At 37.5% G+C, this 18,453-nt stretch overlaps 2 protein-coding genes across 7 annotated transcripts in view; one reads left to right on the top strand and one right to left on the bottom strand.

Moving 5' to 3' along the window:
* BBOF1 (basal body orientation factor 1) overlaps nt 1-13,498 on the bottom strand; it is a 33,559-nt gene extending 20,061 nt beyond the window's left edge. For both annotated transcript variants that reach the window (XM_032482340.1, XM_032482341.1), the window contains exons 1-4: nt 13,281-13,498; nt 9,678-9,906; nt 3,710-3,775; nt 2,128-2,271 (exon numbers count right to left, since the gene is read on the bottom strand). In XM_032482340.1, coding sequence (XP_032338231.1) covers nt 2,128-2,271; nt 3,710-3,775; nt 9,678-9,906; nt 13,281-13,354 — 513 coding nt within the window. In that variant the 5' untranslated portion in view covers nt 13,355-13,498. The remainder of the gene's footprint in view (nt 1-2,127; nt 2,272-3,709; nt 3,776-9,677; nt 9,907-13,280) is intronic.
* Nucleotides 13,499-13,541: 43 nt separating this feature from the next.
* The window catches only part of ENTPD5 (ectonucleoside triphosphate diphosphohydrolase 5 (inactive)), a 36,521-nt gene continuing 31,609 nt past the window's right edge, over nt 13,542-18,453 (top strand). For 2 of the 5 annotated variants that reach the window (XM_032482348.1, XM_032482347.1), the window contains exons 1-2: nt 13,542-13,607; nt 15,483-15,561. The gene's annotated coding sequence lies outside the window, so the exon portion shown is untranslated. The remainder of the gene's footprint in view (nt 13,608-15,482; nt 15,562-18,453) is intronic. The other 3 variants (XM_032482351.1, XM_032482349.1, XM_032482350.1) reach the window with 3 other exon arrangements.

Genomic DNA, 18,453 nt, shown 5'->3' with positions numbered 1-18,453 from the left:
GGACATGAAGTCCATGATCCCAACCACTACATTATCTTATTATCTACCTTATTCATTTCTTTTTCTTTTCTTTTTTTTTTTCCTATTTTTTTTACTGAAGTATAGCTGATTTACAATATTATATTAGTTTCAGGTGTACAATATAGTGATTCAGTATTTTTACAGTTATACTCCATTAAGTGTTGCTAAATAAGACACTCTTTTTTTAATTGAAGTATAATTGATGTACAATATCACATAAGTTAAGGTGTACAATATAAAGATTCACAATTTTTAAAGGTTATACTTCATTTATAGTTATAAAATATGGCTGATTCCCTGTGTCCTATATACCTTATTCTTTTTTTTTTTCAATTTGGCAGTTAGCTAAAGGTAAACAGAAATAGGATGCAGGAACTCTAGTTTCCCATCAAAGTTTATTCTTGCTAAGTAGGGCCCAGGGTAGCCAGAGGAGAGCTTGAGAGATACTGCAAGCTTGGAAGACGTGCTGTGACTGTGAGTGAGAGGCACTGAAAGGGATAGTGGAAGGGCCTTAAATAATACTAATTGTAATAACCATAATATTAGCAGGAGTAATAACAGTAGCAGGTAATATTTATCACACAAGGCTAAGCATTTAAAACAGACTACAGGTATCCCCATTTTTTGAAAGTTCGCTTACACCACTCTGTTTCACAAAAAATCTACATCAGTACCTGTTTTCGCTAACTGAAAATAATCTGAAGAAAATTTTCATTTTTATGGAAAAAAAGGTGAGAAGCAAAAATAGTGTTCAGCAGTGAGCCATGTTATAGAGGCAGTGGGCACCCTCAGAAGCGAGGAGAGTGGCACCACCAAGCTCATCCCCCCAGGAACTACACTCAGCATCAAACTGCCATAGCTTTGAACTGTCTCTGTGAGCATCTGTGCTTTACCTAGATTTATTTTGTGCATCTGTTGGCAAGGTGTGTCCTAAGGTAATTGCTTCCTTGGCTTAGGAAAGGTTTCATAGGAGCACTCTACTTTCAGATAGCAAGGGAAAACGGTATGTCATTTATTCTTCACAATGACCCTTCAGAGGTGGTACTATTCTTCTCACCTCCATGTTATAGATGAGAAACATAACAAAATATCCAAGTAGTGAAGACAGTATTTATGCTCTAGCAGTCTGACTTCAGAGCACCAGCTTTAACCCCTACATTGCATGGTGAATGGTTATCTTAGGTGGCAATACTACTTCTATTACCACTATTACTAATAATAGTAGCAGTATTCAGTTCTGTGTCAGAGCTGGCTGAGACTAAGAATTTTGCTAGCACATTGTTAGAACATTGGTAGCTTGAAATTGGCCATAATATAAGTATTTACACTAAGGAAATCAGCAAATGCTACAAATCAGGACTTTTTTTTGTAGACAGACACATACCACTGTTAATTCTCAATATGTGGCATACACTATTTTAAGCACTTTACATATATGAGTTCTGTTTAATCTTACAACAACCTTATGAACCAGTAGCTTTTATCATCCCCATTTTATTGATGAGGAAACCTAGATAAAGAGAAGATAAGTAACTTGTCCAAAGTCACAAAGTTGATTTCAGCTACTTGTGCCCAGCCCTCCTCTGTGCCATTTATTGCATTGTCATTAATGCAGTAAAACTATATTCTGAACTGAGGGAATGGAAAGAACATAGCAAGGTCAGAGAAACTTTCTGAAAAACTCAGTTTTCCTCATCCCATCCACCCCCACCCAGAGTGTCTTTTAAAATTTTCTAAAATTATCATTCATCAGTCTAAACATATTTTCCTTTAGGACTTTGCTGCTTTGCCCCTAATGTTTTCCACAGCTGTAGTTCCAAAGGTTTAACTGCTGATAAGTGTGGGAGGGTGTGTTGGCTAAGATTTGGTGAATTCACAAAGAAATCAATGAATGCTTAGGGGAAAAAGTTGTCTATCAAGACTTTCTGCATCCAGTCCTACACTAATGTATCTTCCCCTTTTCTCTCAAATAATCTCTAAAATGTCAAAGGGAATCCTTTACCATCTAACAGGGGTAAATGTCTATGAAGGCTTTTGCAAACATAAGTAGTTAATACTAATCTTCTTTAAAAAAAAAGAAAGAAAGAAAGAAAGAAAGAAATTTACATCATCTAATTCTTTCTCCACTTGGATTTTTCTCTTCTGGAATTGTTTTATTGTTTTGAGCTCTGTCTGAATCATTCCAATTTCTTTGGCTTTTTGATGGAACTGTCCCTCCAGCTCATTTATTTGCACAGTATATTTTTGTTCCTGTATATGAAAAAAAAAAAAACAAAACAGGTAAATGAGTTAAGAAAAAAACAGAGGTCACACAGAGTCCTGTTCCATATGAAGCCTTAAGCCATTTGTCTATCTTCTTTGAAGAAATGTTCCCTTTTTATTTTTGTATATAGTTTTAATTTTTGTTAAAAGATAACAAGTCCCTTGAATAAGGAAGAAATTCTAAAATGAGCTGATCTCTCATAGAAAATGCAGGTATTTATTAAAAAGAGGTATGAGAAGACTAAACAAATCTTTAATCTGTAGGAAAGATAAATAAATCCCTAATCCTAAATTAAAATTAGTAAACTAAGACAAACGGAGGGCCCATATCTCCAATAAATAAATAAAGAAGGTGGGGGAAAGAGGAAGGAAGGGGGGAAGATGGAGTAGAAGAAAAAAGAGGAGGAGAAAGGGAAGAGAAGGAGAGGGAAAGGAGGAAAAAAAAAAAAAAGAGGGAAGCAGAGAAAAAAAGGGCCAATACCACAATTTAAAAATGAACAAGAGATATCAAAAGAAATGCAACTGACCCTCAAACTCATTTAAAAAATGCTCAACCTAGCTCATAGTAAGAGAAATGCAAACTGAAGTACACTAAAATACCATTTCTCACCTATCATGTTGACAAAAATCCATTTTGACAGTATAGTATATTGCAAAGACATAGACAGAAGTTAGAGTTCTCAGAATATACCATGTTTGATAGACTTGACCCACATAAATGTTTCACATAATTATAATTAAGTAATTACATGATTTTACATGCACAATTAATTTTTTTAAAGCAACATCTAAAAATCAAAAGCAAAATGTGTTGCTGAGTTGGTGGCATAATCTCACAGAAAGGAAATGTGTCAAATGGTTTTTAAATCTTGTTAATTTGATTGTAGATCCCTATTGGTATATAACCTAAGGGGGGAAGTGGCCCCTAAAATCTTACACTGTATCCACTAATTTGTGTTGTTAGTAGTGTTAATATTAGTGCTCTATGCCTATTGATGTATTGAGGTTTGAAGAAAACACACAATTATACTGGTATCATTAAGAATTAGGATTTGGGTGAGGGAGACAGGAGACACAGACAAAGTTAAGTAAAAATCCTGTTCTACTGCATCTGAATTTAAAGTATTAGTATGGGCTCATGATATATTTTAATCTTTAAATGTATTTTTTTATATATTATATATTTCCTGGCTCTGTCCACTGAAAAGCTGTAGAACCCAAGATAAGTAAGTGCCACTACTACAGATGGTTTTCTACAGTAACATAATTTTATGTTATTTTTGAGCTTCTGTACAATCAAGTGTGTGAGTTTTAAGGTCACTGAGCTGCTCAGAAGACCTATTTACTTTTTTCCCTTGTGTCTTAAATATCTGAACTTGCCAGAAACCTGACCACCAGGAAGTGAAGGGACAGTATACATACTCACCAATTTTTCCTTCTCCTCTTGGGCTTTTTCCTTTGTTTCATTCAATTGCTGTTTCAATTTTTCAATCTGTAGAAAATGGAAATAGAGTCAGGAAGGTAAAGAAATTTCTCTATGTCCCACCTTAATTAAGTAGCCTAGTTTTGACACGATACTAAAACCAGTAGTGGTGGAGAGGCAGAGTAAGGTGGGAAGAAGAGGAGAGAGGATATAATCCATACGTTAATCTGCTATTGCCAGTTTTCAAAACTTGGCTATCATCAGAATTGCCAGCGTAAATTTTTTTTTATCTGTGTATAGTAAAAAACATTAAATTCACCATCTTAACCGTTTTTAAGTGTACAGTTCAGTAGTGTTAAGTATGTATTCACATTATTGTGCAACAAATCTCTGGAACTTTTTCACTTTGCAAAATTGAAACTCTTTGTTCATGAAACACTGATTCCTTCTCCTACCTCCCCCAGGCTTTCTACATTGTTTCTATGATTTTGACTACTTCAGATACATCTACTGAAGAAAAACCGCACAACCTAAAAGTTGCAAATTAAGTTTATTCCAGGATCTTAACTGAGGGCTATATCCCAGGAAACAGCCTCTCAGATAGCCCTGAGTAACTGCTCAGAAGAGGTAAGGGAGGAGACAAGATATTTATGACTTTTTTCCTGGGAAAAACATGTAGTTAAACACCAAAAGATTATGACTAGTCACAAGGAACAGACACTCAAGTTAATGATTTTAGTGCTTTTCTATGTATGGGAAGATGTGGGTTCATTGAAATTATTCCTTAGATGCATCCTAACTCTTGAGGGCCAGTATCCTGTTTTTTTCCATCCTGAATTCCCCTCAGGACACACCATGGGGGAGGCAGTCCAGGCAGAGGTAGTGCCACTGCAGTGGCTGATGGCTTGATCTTTGTAGAGCTAGAATCTTGGGCAACATTCTTTGTTTACTGAAACAGTTAACATTCCCTGGCCACAGATACTTCACATGAGTGGAATCACACAGTATTTGGCCTTTTGTAACAGGCTTATTTTACTTAGCATAATGTCCCTAATGTTCATCCATGTTATAGCACATGACAGGATTTCCTTCTTTCTTAAGGCTGTGTAATATGACATTGTATGTATATACCACATGTTCTTTATTCATTCATCTGTCAACAGACATTTGGGTTGTTTCCATCTTTTGACTATGTGAATAACGTTTCAAGAACATGGATGTGCAATTATCTCTTCAAGATCCTGCGTTAAATTCTTTTGGAAATCTACCCAATAGTGAGATTGTTGGAGCATATGAAATTCTACCTTTAATTTTTTGAGGAACCTCTGTACTGTTTTCCATATTGGTTGCACCATTTTACATACCCATCAACAGTGCACAAGGATTCCTATTTCTCTGCATCCCCACCAACACTTATTATTTTTTGTTTTTCTGATAGTAGTCATCTTAATGGGTGTGAAGTGATTAATTTAGAGTTTTGATTTGTATTTCTCTTAAATGAGTAATTTTTTAAAGAAAAGTTTCAAGAAGAATACAAAGAATTCCTATATAGACTACATCCAATTTTGCCACATTTGCTTTCCTTATATGATAGGTCTATCTAAATACATAAATATTTTTATGCACACAGGTGATAGATATTTTAAATTGTTTTTTCTGGACCATGTGAGAATAAGCTTAAGACATCAAATCCCTTTGCCCCTGAATATTTCAGTAGGTATTTCCTAAGAAAAAGGACAGTCTCTTAAAAGAGTTTGATCATAGTACAATGATTAAAATCAGGAAATTTAACATAAATATAATACTATTATTTAATCTACAGTACATATTCAAATTTTGCCACCAATTGTCCCAATGGTGTCCTTTTATTGTAACTTCTTTTTCTTATCCAGGATATAATCCCTGATTACATATTATACTCTTAGTTTTCATATATCCTAGTCTCTTTAATCTGGAGCAGTTTCTTTTATGATACCAACATTTTGGAAGACTACTGGCCAGGTTTCAGTTTGTCTGATGTTTCTTCATGAGATGATTGAGTTTATGCCTTTTTGGCAAGCATACACTGCCTAGGTGATGAAATATCCTTTTCACTGCACCATGCCATGAGGTGATTGGTGTTCATTGTAATCAACTGGTTAAGATTGTGTCTGCCAGGTTTCTCCACTTAAAAGTTACTATTTTTCCTTTTGAAATTATTAAGTAATCTGTGGGAAGATAGTTTGAGTTTATGCAAATATCCTTCTGCTCATCAAACTTTCACCCACTTGTTTTGGCATCCACTGTGGATTCTTGACTGAATCAATTACAACTCTGATGCCAAATGGTGATTTTTCTAATTCCATCATTCTTTGGAAATTTAATAATTTACTGCATTCCACTGTAAGGAAAGGCTTTCCCTTCTCCCTTATTTATTAATCTATATATTTATCTATTAGTTGTATGCACTCATGGACTTATTTTATTCAATGAGTTATAATATATTACTGTCATTCTTTATTCTGATTGTCCCAGATCTGGCCAGTGGGAGTCCCTTCAAGCTACCTCCAGTGTCCTTTAATTATTTTTACTTACTTCCTGGCACAGTAAGATAGTCTAAGTTCATCTTTTACTCTCCCTGCTCCAGTCTTAGAATCAATAATTTCTCAAAGGATACAGGTATGTTTTAGTAGGAAGCCTGAGTAGCTTTTTAAACTAAAAACTCTTTGATATGGTTATAGAATCAGAGATACAGAAGTGAAATATTGTTGTAAATAATCTTAGAATAGTTTAAAGAAACCAAAATAATTTTTAAATAAATTGAGACAGCCCTAAGTCATGTAGGACAGGTATAAAATATGAGATTTATTTTGTGTTGGTTGAACAAAATCTTAAACACAAAAACCCACTCTTAAGGAAAATCTCCTAATTTTGTCCAAGATATAATAATTTTTAAAACACACTTCATTTTTTTTTAAATGGAGATACTGGAGATTGAACCCAGGACCTCCTGCATGCTAGGCATGTGCTCTACTACTGAGCTATACCCACCCCCCACATTTCATTTCTAATATTTCTATAATTAACATGAAGACTATAAACAGTTTAAATAAAGTTTAAGTAAATAATGCATTTCTAGGATACAGTATAATGCGTAAAAAAACTATAAGAGAGCTAGTTAACCAGGGTATATTGAATCTATTTTATTTCTTCCTTCCGAAGTAGTTTTTTTGGTTTTAATGGGTATCCTTGATTGTGAGAAAATTATGTATTTGCTACAGCCAGATGCTGGCCTTTGATACACAAAGGCAGATGAAAATCTGGAAATACAAATGATAGCAATAAATGTAGTCCAGTATCAATTAGCTAATGCAAACCACAAAGCTTCTATGTAATGAATTTTGAAAATTATTTGTATAATTGGACTAAAGGCTTATTTTAGAATAATACTTCATAGCAGACAATTTTGATAATGCCTACTATTCAGAGTAATTTTTAAAATGGCAGTTGCCTTGGAAAGAAGGTTAAAAAATGCACAAAAAATTACACTTTATTTAATAAGACACAGAAAATCCACACTAATGTTCAGTTGTCTGATTTCTCGAATATGCTTCCAATATCATCTTGAACTTGTTTTGATTGCTATTAACTTTTTCAAAGCATCTGTGCAGTCACAAGTCACTCATTCATGTATGCAGAAATATTTTAATGAGTGCCTACTATGTGCCAAGCCCATAATAAGGTGCTGGAGATATAACATTTAACAATTTAAAAAGGCCCCCAAATTCTTTACTTCTGTGAGGCTTCATTCTAATCAGGAGAAGAGAAAATAAACAAATACATAAGTAACATGCATATAGTATGACAGAAGTTAATAAATATTATCAAGAAAATAAGACAAAGGAGATGGTTTTAATTTTTAAGAGGGTAGTGAGGAAGGGTCTCCTCGAAAATGTGGCATTTGAAACAAATTATGGAATGATTCATGAATTTGCATGTCATCCTTACGTAGAAGCCATGCTTTGCATCACTCCAATATGTGTACTGAAGCAAACATTTAATAAAAAATATTTTTAAAAATGGATGAAGGAACATATAAAAGGTGCTCAAGTGACTAATAATCAGGAAAATACAAATTAAAACCACATACCAATTTCCACCCATAAAACTGAGCAAAAGTTACTAAGTATGATATCAAGTTTTCACAGAAATGTAGACAAACAGGAACTCACTGTAATACATTGCTTGTGACAGTAAAGACTGGTATACCCCTTTGGACTTCAATTTAAACCCTTGTAAGGTTAAAACTATGCATACCTCATAATACAGTAATTTAACTTCTAAGTGTCTACTCTAGTGAAACTCTCAGACATGGGCACAAGCAGACATACCCAAGAATATTTACTGAAGGTCTACTTGTAATTATGAAAAAATGGAGTCTGACTAACCCACAGGGTTGTGTGAACAACATTTTGGTTTATTTATTTGATGGAATATTATAAGGTAGCTAAGAATGAATGAAAAAAATTAAGCATGCTCATTATAAATTTTTGTAAAATAAACTGAATCATGTGATTTTTATAAATATACCACAAAAAATAACGTTATATTAAAAAACAAGTTGCAAAAGATATATACAATATGACACTACTAACGTAAAATATAAAACTGTGAAGGAAAAGCCTGGCTGGTCTAACAAGATAACTCACAAGTCTAGCAATGTGAAGGAGAGGCTGGGCTGGGCTAACAGGATAACTCACAAATCTAAGTATCGGAATACCGATCTGAGTTCTGCTGGACTAACTTGTAAATCTAAGTTAATTAGTGTTGGTTTGCTGTTCATGTTTTTTTTGCTAGCCAGCTGGATTTTCAAAGAGATATATCTGGCTTTGGAATGTTGGTATGCTGCCTCCCTGCCTCCACTTTTGTGATAATGATGCTGCTAAAGCTGTTCCATGCCTATTGGCCGAATACCCCAAGCTTGTACTTTACCCTATAAAACCTCATGCGCACATCTTGGAGGTGCTCAGAGCTTCGGAGCAGAAGCCCCTCTGAGCCCACTGGTGTAATACATTTGAGTACTCCAACATTCCGAGTGGTGCTTGTTTCTTGGCTGGCCTGTCGTTTCCGTAACAAAACAGGACTATAATATGTATTATGTGTGGATATATACTACATAAATAATAAAAATACAAAAACATACATAGGAATGAAGCATGGTGGAAATTTTCTTGGGTCTTCATAGGGCTCACCGAGGCAGATGGGAAAGAGACAAATTTAAGTCACACCTAAATTCCACGTTAACACCTACGAGCTGTGAGATTTTGGACAAATACCTGTCCTGTCTGAGAGTCAATTTCTTTATCTGTTAAACGGGAATGACAATTTGTAGCTACATGGGTTATTAAAAGGACAAAATGAGATAGCAGAGGTAAATATTACCTAGCATAGTGCTGGGCACAAAACAAGGGCCCCAAAATGTTAGTTCCCTTCCCTTTTTTTTTCCAGACCTAAAACAATAGCTCTACTCCCAACATTTCAACAAGGTACAATAAGATAAATTCAAGACTCAACAGGTCAAAAAGAAGAGAATCAGCTTCCTGGGTTCATAATCATGAGACCATGGATTATCAGTGAAATGCTGATATGATACAAATCATTAAAACTTAAATAGTTGTCAATATCAAAAGAATATATAGATCTTACACCATGCTCTTGTTCTTAAAATAAGTTGATCATAATGTTCCCTTAGGATCATCAATCTTTGTTTCAGTCAAGAAAACATGGGACAAGGACTGTAAACAAGAAAGAGCCAATTTTGACAGTAAAGCCATTCTGAAATAACATGTTGCTTCAAGGAGAGTTAAGGTTAATTGAAGTGTCTTAACTATGTGATGAGATTTCAAGGAATTAAAATCCTTGAAATATATAACCACACCAATATAACCACAGAGGTAGTTACTAAGGCTCAGGAAGGTTTCTACCTACCTACCAGATTATCTTTCTCCTGATCCTGCTTCTTCAGGTAGCTTAATACAGACATTGTGTCTCTCTCCATTCTATACTGCTGTTTCTTTAAGTTCTCGTTACTTTTTGCCAGTCTCCGGGAAGTATCACGATACTCAATCCTAGAGAGTTCTGTGACTTCCAGCCTGGCCTCCCAAAGGGCCGCATTGGCCTTGGCTCTGTCCACGGCAGATTCCTCAACTTTTACTGGCTTCCTGCACGGGAAGGGGACATTGACAGCATATAACTATTTCTCTATTATATTAGTATTACACCTTTCTCTTTATTATTATTTGTTTTGCTTGGTATTTGCCTGGCTCATATGAGCAAATACTATCGTATGAATGAGTTAATAAGAAATATTTACTTGACAATAGAGTTAAGTGCCTCTTCCTGGAAGAGGGGAGCTGTGGAGCATAACTCTAGAGGACTGGAAAAACAAACAGGCATGATAAGTCAAATTCATTTGATAAAGCTTTCACATCTTTTCATTTACTTCTTTGATTCTCTCATATTTGCAGTCTTTTCTGTGCCTACTCACTCAGTCTTAGATCTTGGTTCTCTCCACTGCAAATCCATTACCTTAGTTCCCGTTCTGCATGATGATGTATTTTAGTGTAACTAATTTTAAATCCACACTTCTGTAATCTTCCATTCACCCCTAATCCCAGTTTTGTTTTTGTTTTAGGTTGTTTTGGCAGGGAGTGATGGGCTGGCTAGACCCTGAACAAAAGATTAAGTTACTAGGGTAAGTATGTTAAATACTTAACCAGCTGGTGCCACAATACACCAGGCTTCAAGGATGGCAGAGAAAGAAACCATAATCATTTATATAGAAGTGGAGAGGAAATTTTAAAATAATGATGGTTTTAAACATTAAAATGATAAAAGGGGAGATTTTCCAAAATAAAGATTTATTATATGAGCATTAACAAAACACTGTCCCCCATATATGGCAGGCACTGGGTATATACATATTTAGATAATAAATAAGACCTCACCTATATTTGAATTCTAGATATTTTCACACATTCGTATGTGTGGACCTTTCTATACTGTCACTCTCCATCCCACCTCCTAACTCCTGGTTCTTGATTCCTTTCCAGTCCCATTCTCACCTTTTCTTCTCTTCAAATTAAAGCTAGCCCCATCCCCAACCCCTCAGTCGGTTATAGCTCTTGACCTCCCTTTCCAGCATGATTTAGGCATTAATGACAGACTGCCTTGCTACAAAAATCCAATTTCTCTCTGGAAGTATCAGGTCTAAGCTGCTCAGAGTAACTGATGCAAGAAATTGGATAGTATTTGTCATAGGAAGACCACTAATACTGATTGCAGAAACAAAGCAGGATTTCTCAAACTATGAGTCATGGAAAATTCAAGGAATAAAAGGTCTGTTACCCTCAGTGTTTCTCACTGTAGATGCATGGTCAAAAATGGAAAACATATGCCAGGGAGTTCCAGGAATGATAAGCCCTTGGCATTTTTAAAAAATGCTAGACTAACTCAACCATAAAAAAGAATAAAATAATGCCATTTGCAGCAACATGGATGGACCTAGAGATGGTAATTCTAAGTTCAGTAAGCCAGAAAGAGAAAGAAAAATACCATATATCACTCATATGTGGAATCTTAAAAAAAAAAGGACACTATGAACTCATTTACAAAACAGAAACAGACTCACAGACATAGTAAACAATCTTATGGTTGCCGGGGAAACAGGGTGGGAAGGGATAAATTTGGGAGTTTAAGATTTGCAAATGTTAGCCACTATATATAAAAATAGATTTAAAAAAAAACAAGTTTCTTCTGTATAACACAGGGAACTATTTTCAATATCTTGTAATAACCTTTAATGAAAAAGAATATGAAAATTAATATATGTATGTATATGCATAACTGGGACACTCTGCTGTTCACCAGAAATTGACACATTGTAACTGACTATACTTGAATTAAAATTAAAATGCCAGACTAGTTAGCCTAAAAAAATTTTTTCTTAAATCACACTGTAGAAGAACATTTATAATAATACACTGGGGTAGGGGAGCTACAAATATAAATCTGTATATTGGGCTATCATTTTATAAAGAAGAAAAAGAATATTCCAAAATGATAGCAGTGGTTATCTTTGGATGATGGGATTACAGGTGATTTTTTTTTTTTCTCCTTTGACTTTCCATGTTTCTTACACTTTCTGTACTGAGCATGCATTACTCTCTTAAACAAGTTACTTTATAAACTTTACAAGTTTAGGAGATTCCCCTGCGGTCCCACATACTGTGTTGTTGGACCCATGTATGATTCCAATGTGTCTAGGAACAACTAGGGTCATTCAATAGGTTCAGTGGCAATCTAGCAGCAACTCCAAGCCTGCAAAGGTTTAGTACTAGAACAATACTACTCAGTTCAGAAATTCTTATCAGTTTGGGGAAACCTGAATAACCCAATTTGGTCAACTCCTTTAGGTTTTCCTTTGAACCAAAAGGGTCCCTGAAAAAGCCCAAGGAGCTACTTCAATTACCCAGAGAGCCTTTGGATATTCAAGATGATCTCAACCACACAGCAGAAATTTCACAGGCTACAAGCATAAAGCAACAAACCCAGAGCACCGTTCTTGTGGGGGGAAAAAAAGATCCAAGTTGAAGCATATACAAGCAGGCACCTTAATTTATTTAACAAATATTAAGCATCTGCTATGATCCAGGCTCTCTGCTAGGTGCTGGAAATGTGGTGAATAATGCTCAGTGCCTATTCCAGAGACGCTTAAAGTCTTGAGCAGGTTTTCCCAACCCTGGCACTGCTGATATTCTGAGCCACATGATCTTTGGTTGTCTTGTGCACTGCAGGATATTGAACAGCATCCTTGGTCTCTAGCCACTAGATGCCAGTAGCACACATCCCCAGATGTGACACCCAAAAATGTCTCCAGATGTTGACATATGTCTCCCGGAAGCCAAAATCGCCCCAGCCTGAGAATCACTGATCTAGAGCAGTGCTGTCCAATAGAACTTCCTGTGATGATGAAAATGCTCTATATCTGGGCTGTCCAATACAGTCACCACAAGGCACAAACGCCTATTGAGTACACGTAATGTGGCTAGTACAAATGAGGATCTGAATTTCAAATTTTAACTAATTTTAATTTAATAGCCACACATGACCAGTGACCACTCTATTGGACAGCACAGGTCTAGAGGACCTCCAACATCCCAAGACATGTTATCCTGACTTTTATTTCCAGTGTCAGAACTCTTTCTCCTCATTCTCAGTTCTGTGTTCTTGCACTAGCACCTATTCCGTTCTATCTTGTGTTACTTCTATTCTTTGAGGACTATCTGTCTCCTCGTTAGTGCATTACACATAGGCAGAGGCTGTGTCTAAATAACTTCTGGGTTCCAAATCTCATACTCTTGTCTTAATCGAAGCAGTATGGCTTGGCATGCATTTTGGAAATTTCTGAACAATGGGAGCTGTCCTTTTCTGAATCAGGGAGAGGAAGAGTGAGAGAGAGAAGGGTCCAGGAGGACCAGCGGGAGGGTGCCAGTCGGCCAGCAGGGAGCAGGGACCCCAGGGTGCTTCTCCTTACTTCTTCTTCTTGTCTTTATCTTTGCCTTTGTCTTTGCTCTTGCCTTTCTTTTTGTCCTTTTCCTTCGACGGCATCTTGGCTTTTTCAGGGCCCCCGCTGTAGTCGTGGCCTCTCGCCGCAGCCGGGGCCGGGCTCCGTCTCCAAGGACACCAGGACGCTGCGCGGGTAACGTTCCGCTCGGGCCGTCCTCTGCGCGCAGAGAGCGCACGCGCCGGGGACGTAGCCCCAACGCCACTGTGCGAGCCTCGCCCTCCGGCCGGGCGCAGGGGGCGGGGCGGAGATCGCGCAGAGGGCGGCGGGCGGCCGCGCCGGGGCGGCGCGCGCGCGGTGAGTGTGCGAGCGGCGGAGGCGCCAGAGCCTGACCAGCGTCCGAGCTGGGCTGGCAGGCGGCAGGGAGCAGGCCAACCCCGGGCGGTGATGGTGACGGTCGGAGCGTCCTCGCCTAAGGAGGCTTGTTTCCCTCTGGGTCCGACCGCCCCCCGCGGGGTTGCAGCCTTTCGCGTCTCGCCCTCAAGTTCTCCCCTTCCCTCGCGCCGCAGCCAGCGTGGCCGCGGCCTCTCCCGAAGCTGCCCGACTCTTTTGGTTTCCTTCTCCCTCTCTTGGCTTCTGACTCTTGCTAATTCTGTAAGGGATGGCGCAGTCAGGAGATTTACCAAGCCAAACATTTTTTTGATGAGGCAGTGTGAGGACTTTTCCGAGAGTGATGTTTGGGGGTGAGGCGGGCAGCGCGTGCCGGCGTCTGGGAGCTCGGCGAGGAGAAAAGTGTTGCCACCTGGGGCGGGAGAGGCTCCGGGGCCTCGGGGAGAGTTCTCGGAGAGGGGAGTCCTGTTGTGGCCAGCGCTGCCCTTCCCAGACCCGGCCCCAGATTCCCATTTGCTAGTACCTCATGCATCCGCAGCCCATTTTTTTCTGCACGTTGCGTGAAGTTGAAAGCTCATGTCTTTCGGTCTTGGATTTTTGTTTTATTTTCTTCCCTGAGCACATCTATGAAAAGAGGTATTACTTAAAATAATCGTTTCCCCTTTTCAGGGAGGAGCTCTGTGATTATGTCTTCATTCAGTGAGTTAGTCCTCGAGTCACTGAGCTTCCTAAGATAGGGAATTCTGGTTGCCAAGAAAACAGTTAGGAAACTTGTGATTGAAGCCCTGCTGTGCGTTATCCTCCATTTCAAACTGAATTTAAAATGTCTTTTTAAAACTTCATTTTCCATCTTCCCTCTCCATTTCTCTAGGGAGGATTTAATCCCCACACCCCCTCCAGAGATCTTTGACCGCTGTTGCAATCCCCACCCCACCCCCTTTTATTTTTTCACTTCTGTAGTTTCTGAATTCTGTGGTTAGAGGGAACATGCTGATTTGTTAATGAGCACAGAAAATCTTTTTAGACATACTGTCTTCTAGCATGGTTGTGGTTTACTCTGTTTCCCAGTGCATTTCCCCCTCTATTTGCATGTCATGTTTCCGTGGGTCAATGGCGGAATCACCATACATTGAAGGGGTTTATTTTGAAAGAAATCTATAAAGTTACGATTGATTTTATACGTCTAGGGTTCTGGAAATGCACCCTATTGATAACTTGCAAAAAAGAGAGGATAGGGAATCTTCTATGAGAGGCTTTATATTTGAAATTCATTCTAAAAATTGGTTACTGTATAATATGAAAGTCAGTCCAAGACTTTTGTTGTTTGAACGTAGGCCTACAGACTCACTTAAACATGAAAAACTGTAACAAAATTATTTCTTAATATATATGCATAATAGTTTAGTTACATGTGCTGTATAGTTATTTTATCATACAACATTTTTATTGATTATAAATTTGACTTTGTAGTTAAAACTCTTGTAACTTGAATATGGCTAAGAGAAATACCCAGGTTCACGCTGTAGTAGAGGTAGTTCTAGAATCCACAGTCCTCTGAATCTCCACGTTCTCTGTGAAAGAACTAGGTGTTATTGTTAAGTCATCTCTCTGTAAGAAACATCTGATGGTACAGATAGTAGAGGATGAAGTTCCTGTTTAGCAATTCATCTGGTAATATTTCCTTCCATAATTTCTGGTAGGTAGTTTTACTATGAAGCTTATTTTGCTGAATAAATTCGCTTTGTTTCATTATTTAGAATTTTAAAAGCTAATACTTTTAAAACTTGGCATAAGCACTTAGTGTTTTGTTGACTTGACTTTGTAATTCTTTTTTTTGTGCAGTTTACATAGTTCCTCATCATCATAGAAATGTGGAGTGTATTGGCTGAATCCTCGTGCAAACAAGATCATTATGGTCCTGGTAGGTAGGGCAAGTATCTGGATGTAAGGTAACATGTCTGCTGTCTTAAAGCTGTAAAGTACTTCATGGGCTCCTGAGTTGGTTTTTTTGGTTTGTTTGTTTTTGTTTTTTCCTGAGTTGGATTTTCTATCTTTGCCAGATGTCCCATTGATTGTAATACCATCAAGTGTGGAGTTGCTCAAGAAGCCAAATAAGGACTATATCTCAAGATATACATCATTTCTGATTTCCTCTTCCAGTAGTTCCAAAATGGGGTTTAGTTTGTAAAGTCATCTGTGGCTTTATTCTGATTTGGCCGGGAGACCAAGTTTCTACTCTTAAATCATCCTGGTACTCACTCGATAGCAGATGCTACTCTATGAGTAGAAGAGACTAGGTGAACAGTTTTTGGTTTTGTTTTCACACAGCCTTTAGAATCCTGGGTAAAGATACTGTCATCCAAACTATAACCGAAGGGACTGATCAGTATTTATGACTATTATGGGAAGTTAGTTTCATCCTACATTTTTATTGCATGTGGTGCAAATATAGAATGTTATTAAATAGGTATTATCTTGTGATATAATGACTGATTCATACCCCTACAGAGGATAAAGAATCCTGGAGATAAAGGATTTAGTCTTACCAATTTTCAAGTCTTTTTTTTTTTTTTTTTTTTTTTTTTAGCTTTCACTTATTTGTATACAAAATGTGTTGCCACAGATAATTATTACTTACTGGCAATTTATTTGCAGAATATTCAATTTTTGTTAGTTGTCCATTCTGATAAAACCATCACACAGGACTTACGGTCAGTTCTCTAAGAAAAGTTTTATACCCAGTTTCAGGCCCACTTATCTGCACTTCCATTTCATGGATCTGTCAAATGTTCATTCTTTTAAGAAATGTTTAGTGAGTATCAACTGTATACCAGGCACTGATAGCTTGAAGGGTACAATGTGGGACAAGACAGGGCCCCTGCCTTCAAGTGGCTCACAGTCAGGTGTATAAGGTACTGACCTGGACACTGATCTCTGAGAATACAGAACTTCATTGGCTGCTATGCACAAACAGTTAACCATAAAAATCAACAAGTGGTGATGGATAAAGGGGAGATGGCATGGACTCTAAGTGCTACAGGAATTTGGAGGCATGAAAAGACTGCTGTAGAGAATGTTTTCAGGATGAGGTAGTCTAAAAGTCAAAAGGAAGGCTTTCTGGAAAGGTAGAGCAATATGGGCGAAATCACCGTGTGCTTGAGACAAGGACAAATTTAACTAGAGCAGTGGTTCCCAAAGTGTCCACACATATCAGCATCACCTGGGAACTTGTTAGAAATGCAAATTCTCAGACCCCACTTGGGGCCTATTGAATCCAAAATGTTGGCATTGAAGCCCAGCAATCAGTGTTTTAACAAACCCTCTAGGTGCATGCTAAAGTTTGAGAAGCATTAGACTAGAGCAGAGTGTTCTTATATGGAAGTAGTGGGCAAAAACTTTGTTAAGGTAGCCTGGGAATTCACAGTGAAGGACTCAGAATGATAGGCAAGAAGTTTGTCTTTTATCCTACAGAGCAGAGTGAGCAACTGGACACTTGAGGGCTGGATTCAACCCATAAATAATGTTTTATTTGTTCTGCACAGTGGGTTTTTTTAGTTGTTTTTTTAATGAAATTAGTTGTCACTGTTTTAAAACCAGATTCTATTTAGAAATCTGTGCTTTTAGCTTATCTTGAAAAAGGAGAAGACCTGGCAATACTGGGCCTATATTTCAGGATGGTAGCAATCTGGAACAGCAAGCAACTGACCTTTTAGGTGGGACATGTGCTTCCCAGTTTGCACAGTCCCCACCACTTCCTGTTATTTTACACACATGTTTACTCAGGTGTTACATTTTCTGCCTGGCCCAGGTAGGCATTTCAGTATTTGAGTTTGTAACTTCTGTTATGGACAGTGGAAAATCGATGAAAGTTTTCAGAAGGAAAATGATGTGACTTATATATTCATTAATTCACTCAACAAACATTGATTAATTGAACATATATGCCAGGTTGTACAGTGTTCAAAGATGAATGGACACCTTCCATGATGTGGGTTACAATCTAGTGGGAAAATGATGAAAATTGCATTTTAGGAGGATGGTAGTGTATGGAGTTGAGGAGAGAGACATTGAGGACTGGAAGACCAGTTAAGAGGCTATAACAGTCCAATCCTGAAGTAATAAAGGCCATACTGTGGATATCAGCAGGGGACTAGGAGGCGAAAAAGAGAAAAAGTTGGGAAAGATGCTGCAAAGCAAAAACCATCAGTCCTTTATAAGAGATTGGACTGTATAGAAGGCATGAGAGAGAATTCAAGGATGAAGATTTTGAGTTGTGAATTAGGAAATTTATGATGCCATTAACAGAAACAGGAAATTAGAAAGAGAATCCATTTAACTCTCTGGTGCAGGGACATTGAGGAAGAGGGACGTTTGGAGATGTCTCCTGTTTTGAGCTTATTGTATTGGCATATACACAATATGAGTGTTTTTTGAAAGGAAAACAATAGAAATGTCATCAAGATTGCATGCTTGGGGTAGATACCACTCATTCCATCCTAGGATACCAAGGGAATATTTGGAGAAGTGTTTAAGTTATAGTCAACAAGATTTAGGAAGACTTTTCTTGAAGATGTTTGCTTTGGAGGCCCTCTAGTTAAAATTTATAGCATTGTTCAAATCCTCTCTTGAGTGTATAATTTTCAGGTTTATGTTGCATTGGTAAGTTTAACTTTTTCTAGGAGAATCTAAGATACTATATAAATTCAAATATTTAAAGACACTTTCTGAGTATCAGCATTACCATCCAGAATTTAAGTCATAATTGGCTGTGTGCTCATGAAGTAGCCGAGGGAGAAATGTTATCACAACTGTT

This window comes from Camelus ferus, chromosome 6 (genome assembly GCF_009834535.1).
Source record: "Camelus ferus isolate YT-003-E chromosome 6, BCGSAC_Cfer_1.0, whole genome shotgun sequence".
NCBI classification, from domain to species: Eukaryota; Metazoa; Chordata; class Mammalia; order Artiodactyla; family Camelidae; genus Camelus; species Camelus ferus.
Note: the sequence above shows the minus strand (reverse complement) of the source record. Positions and strands in the feature narration are given on the sequence as shown.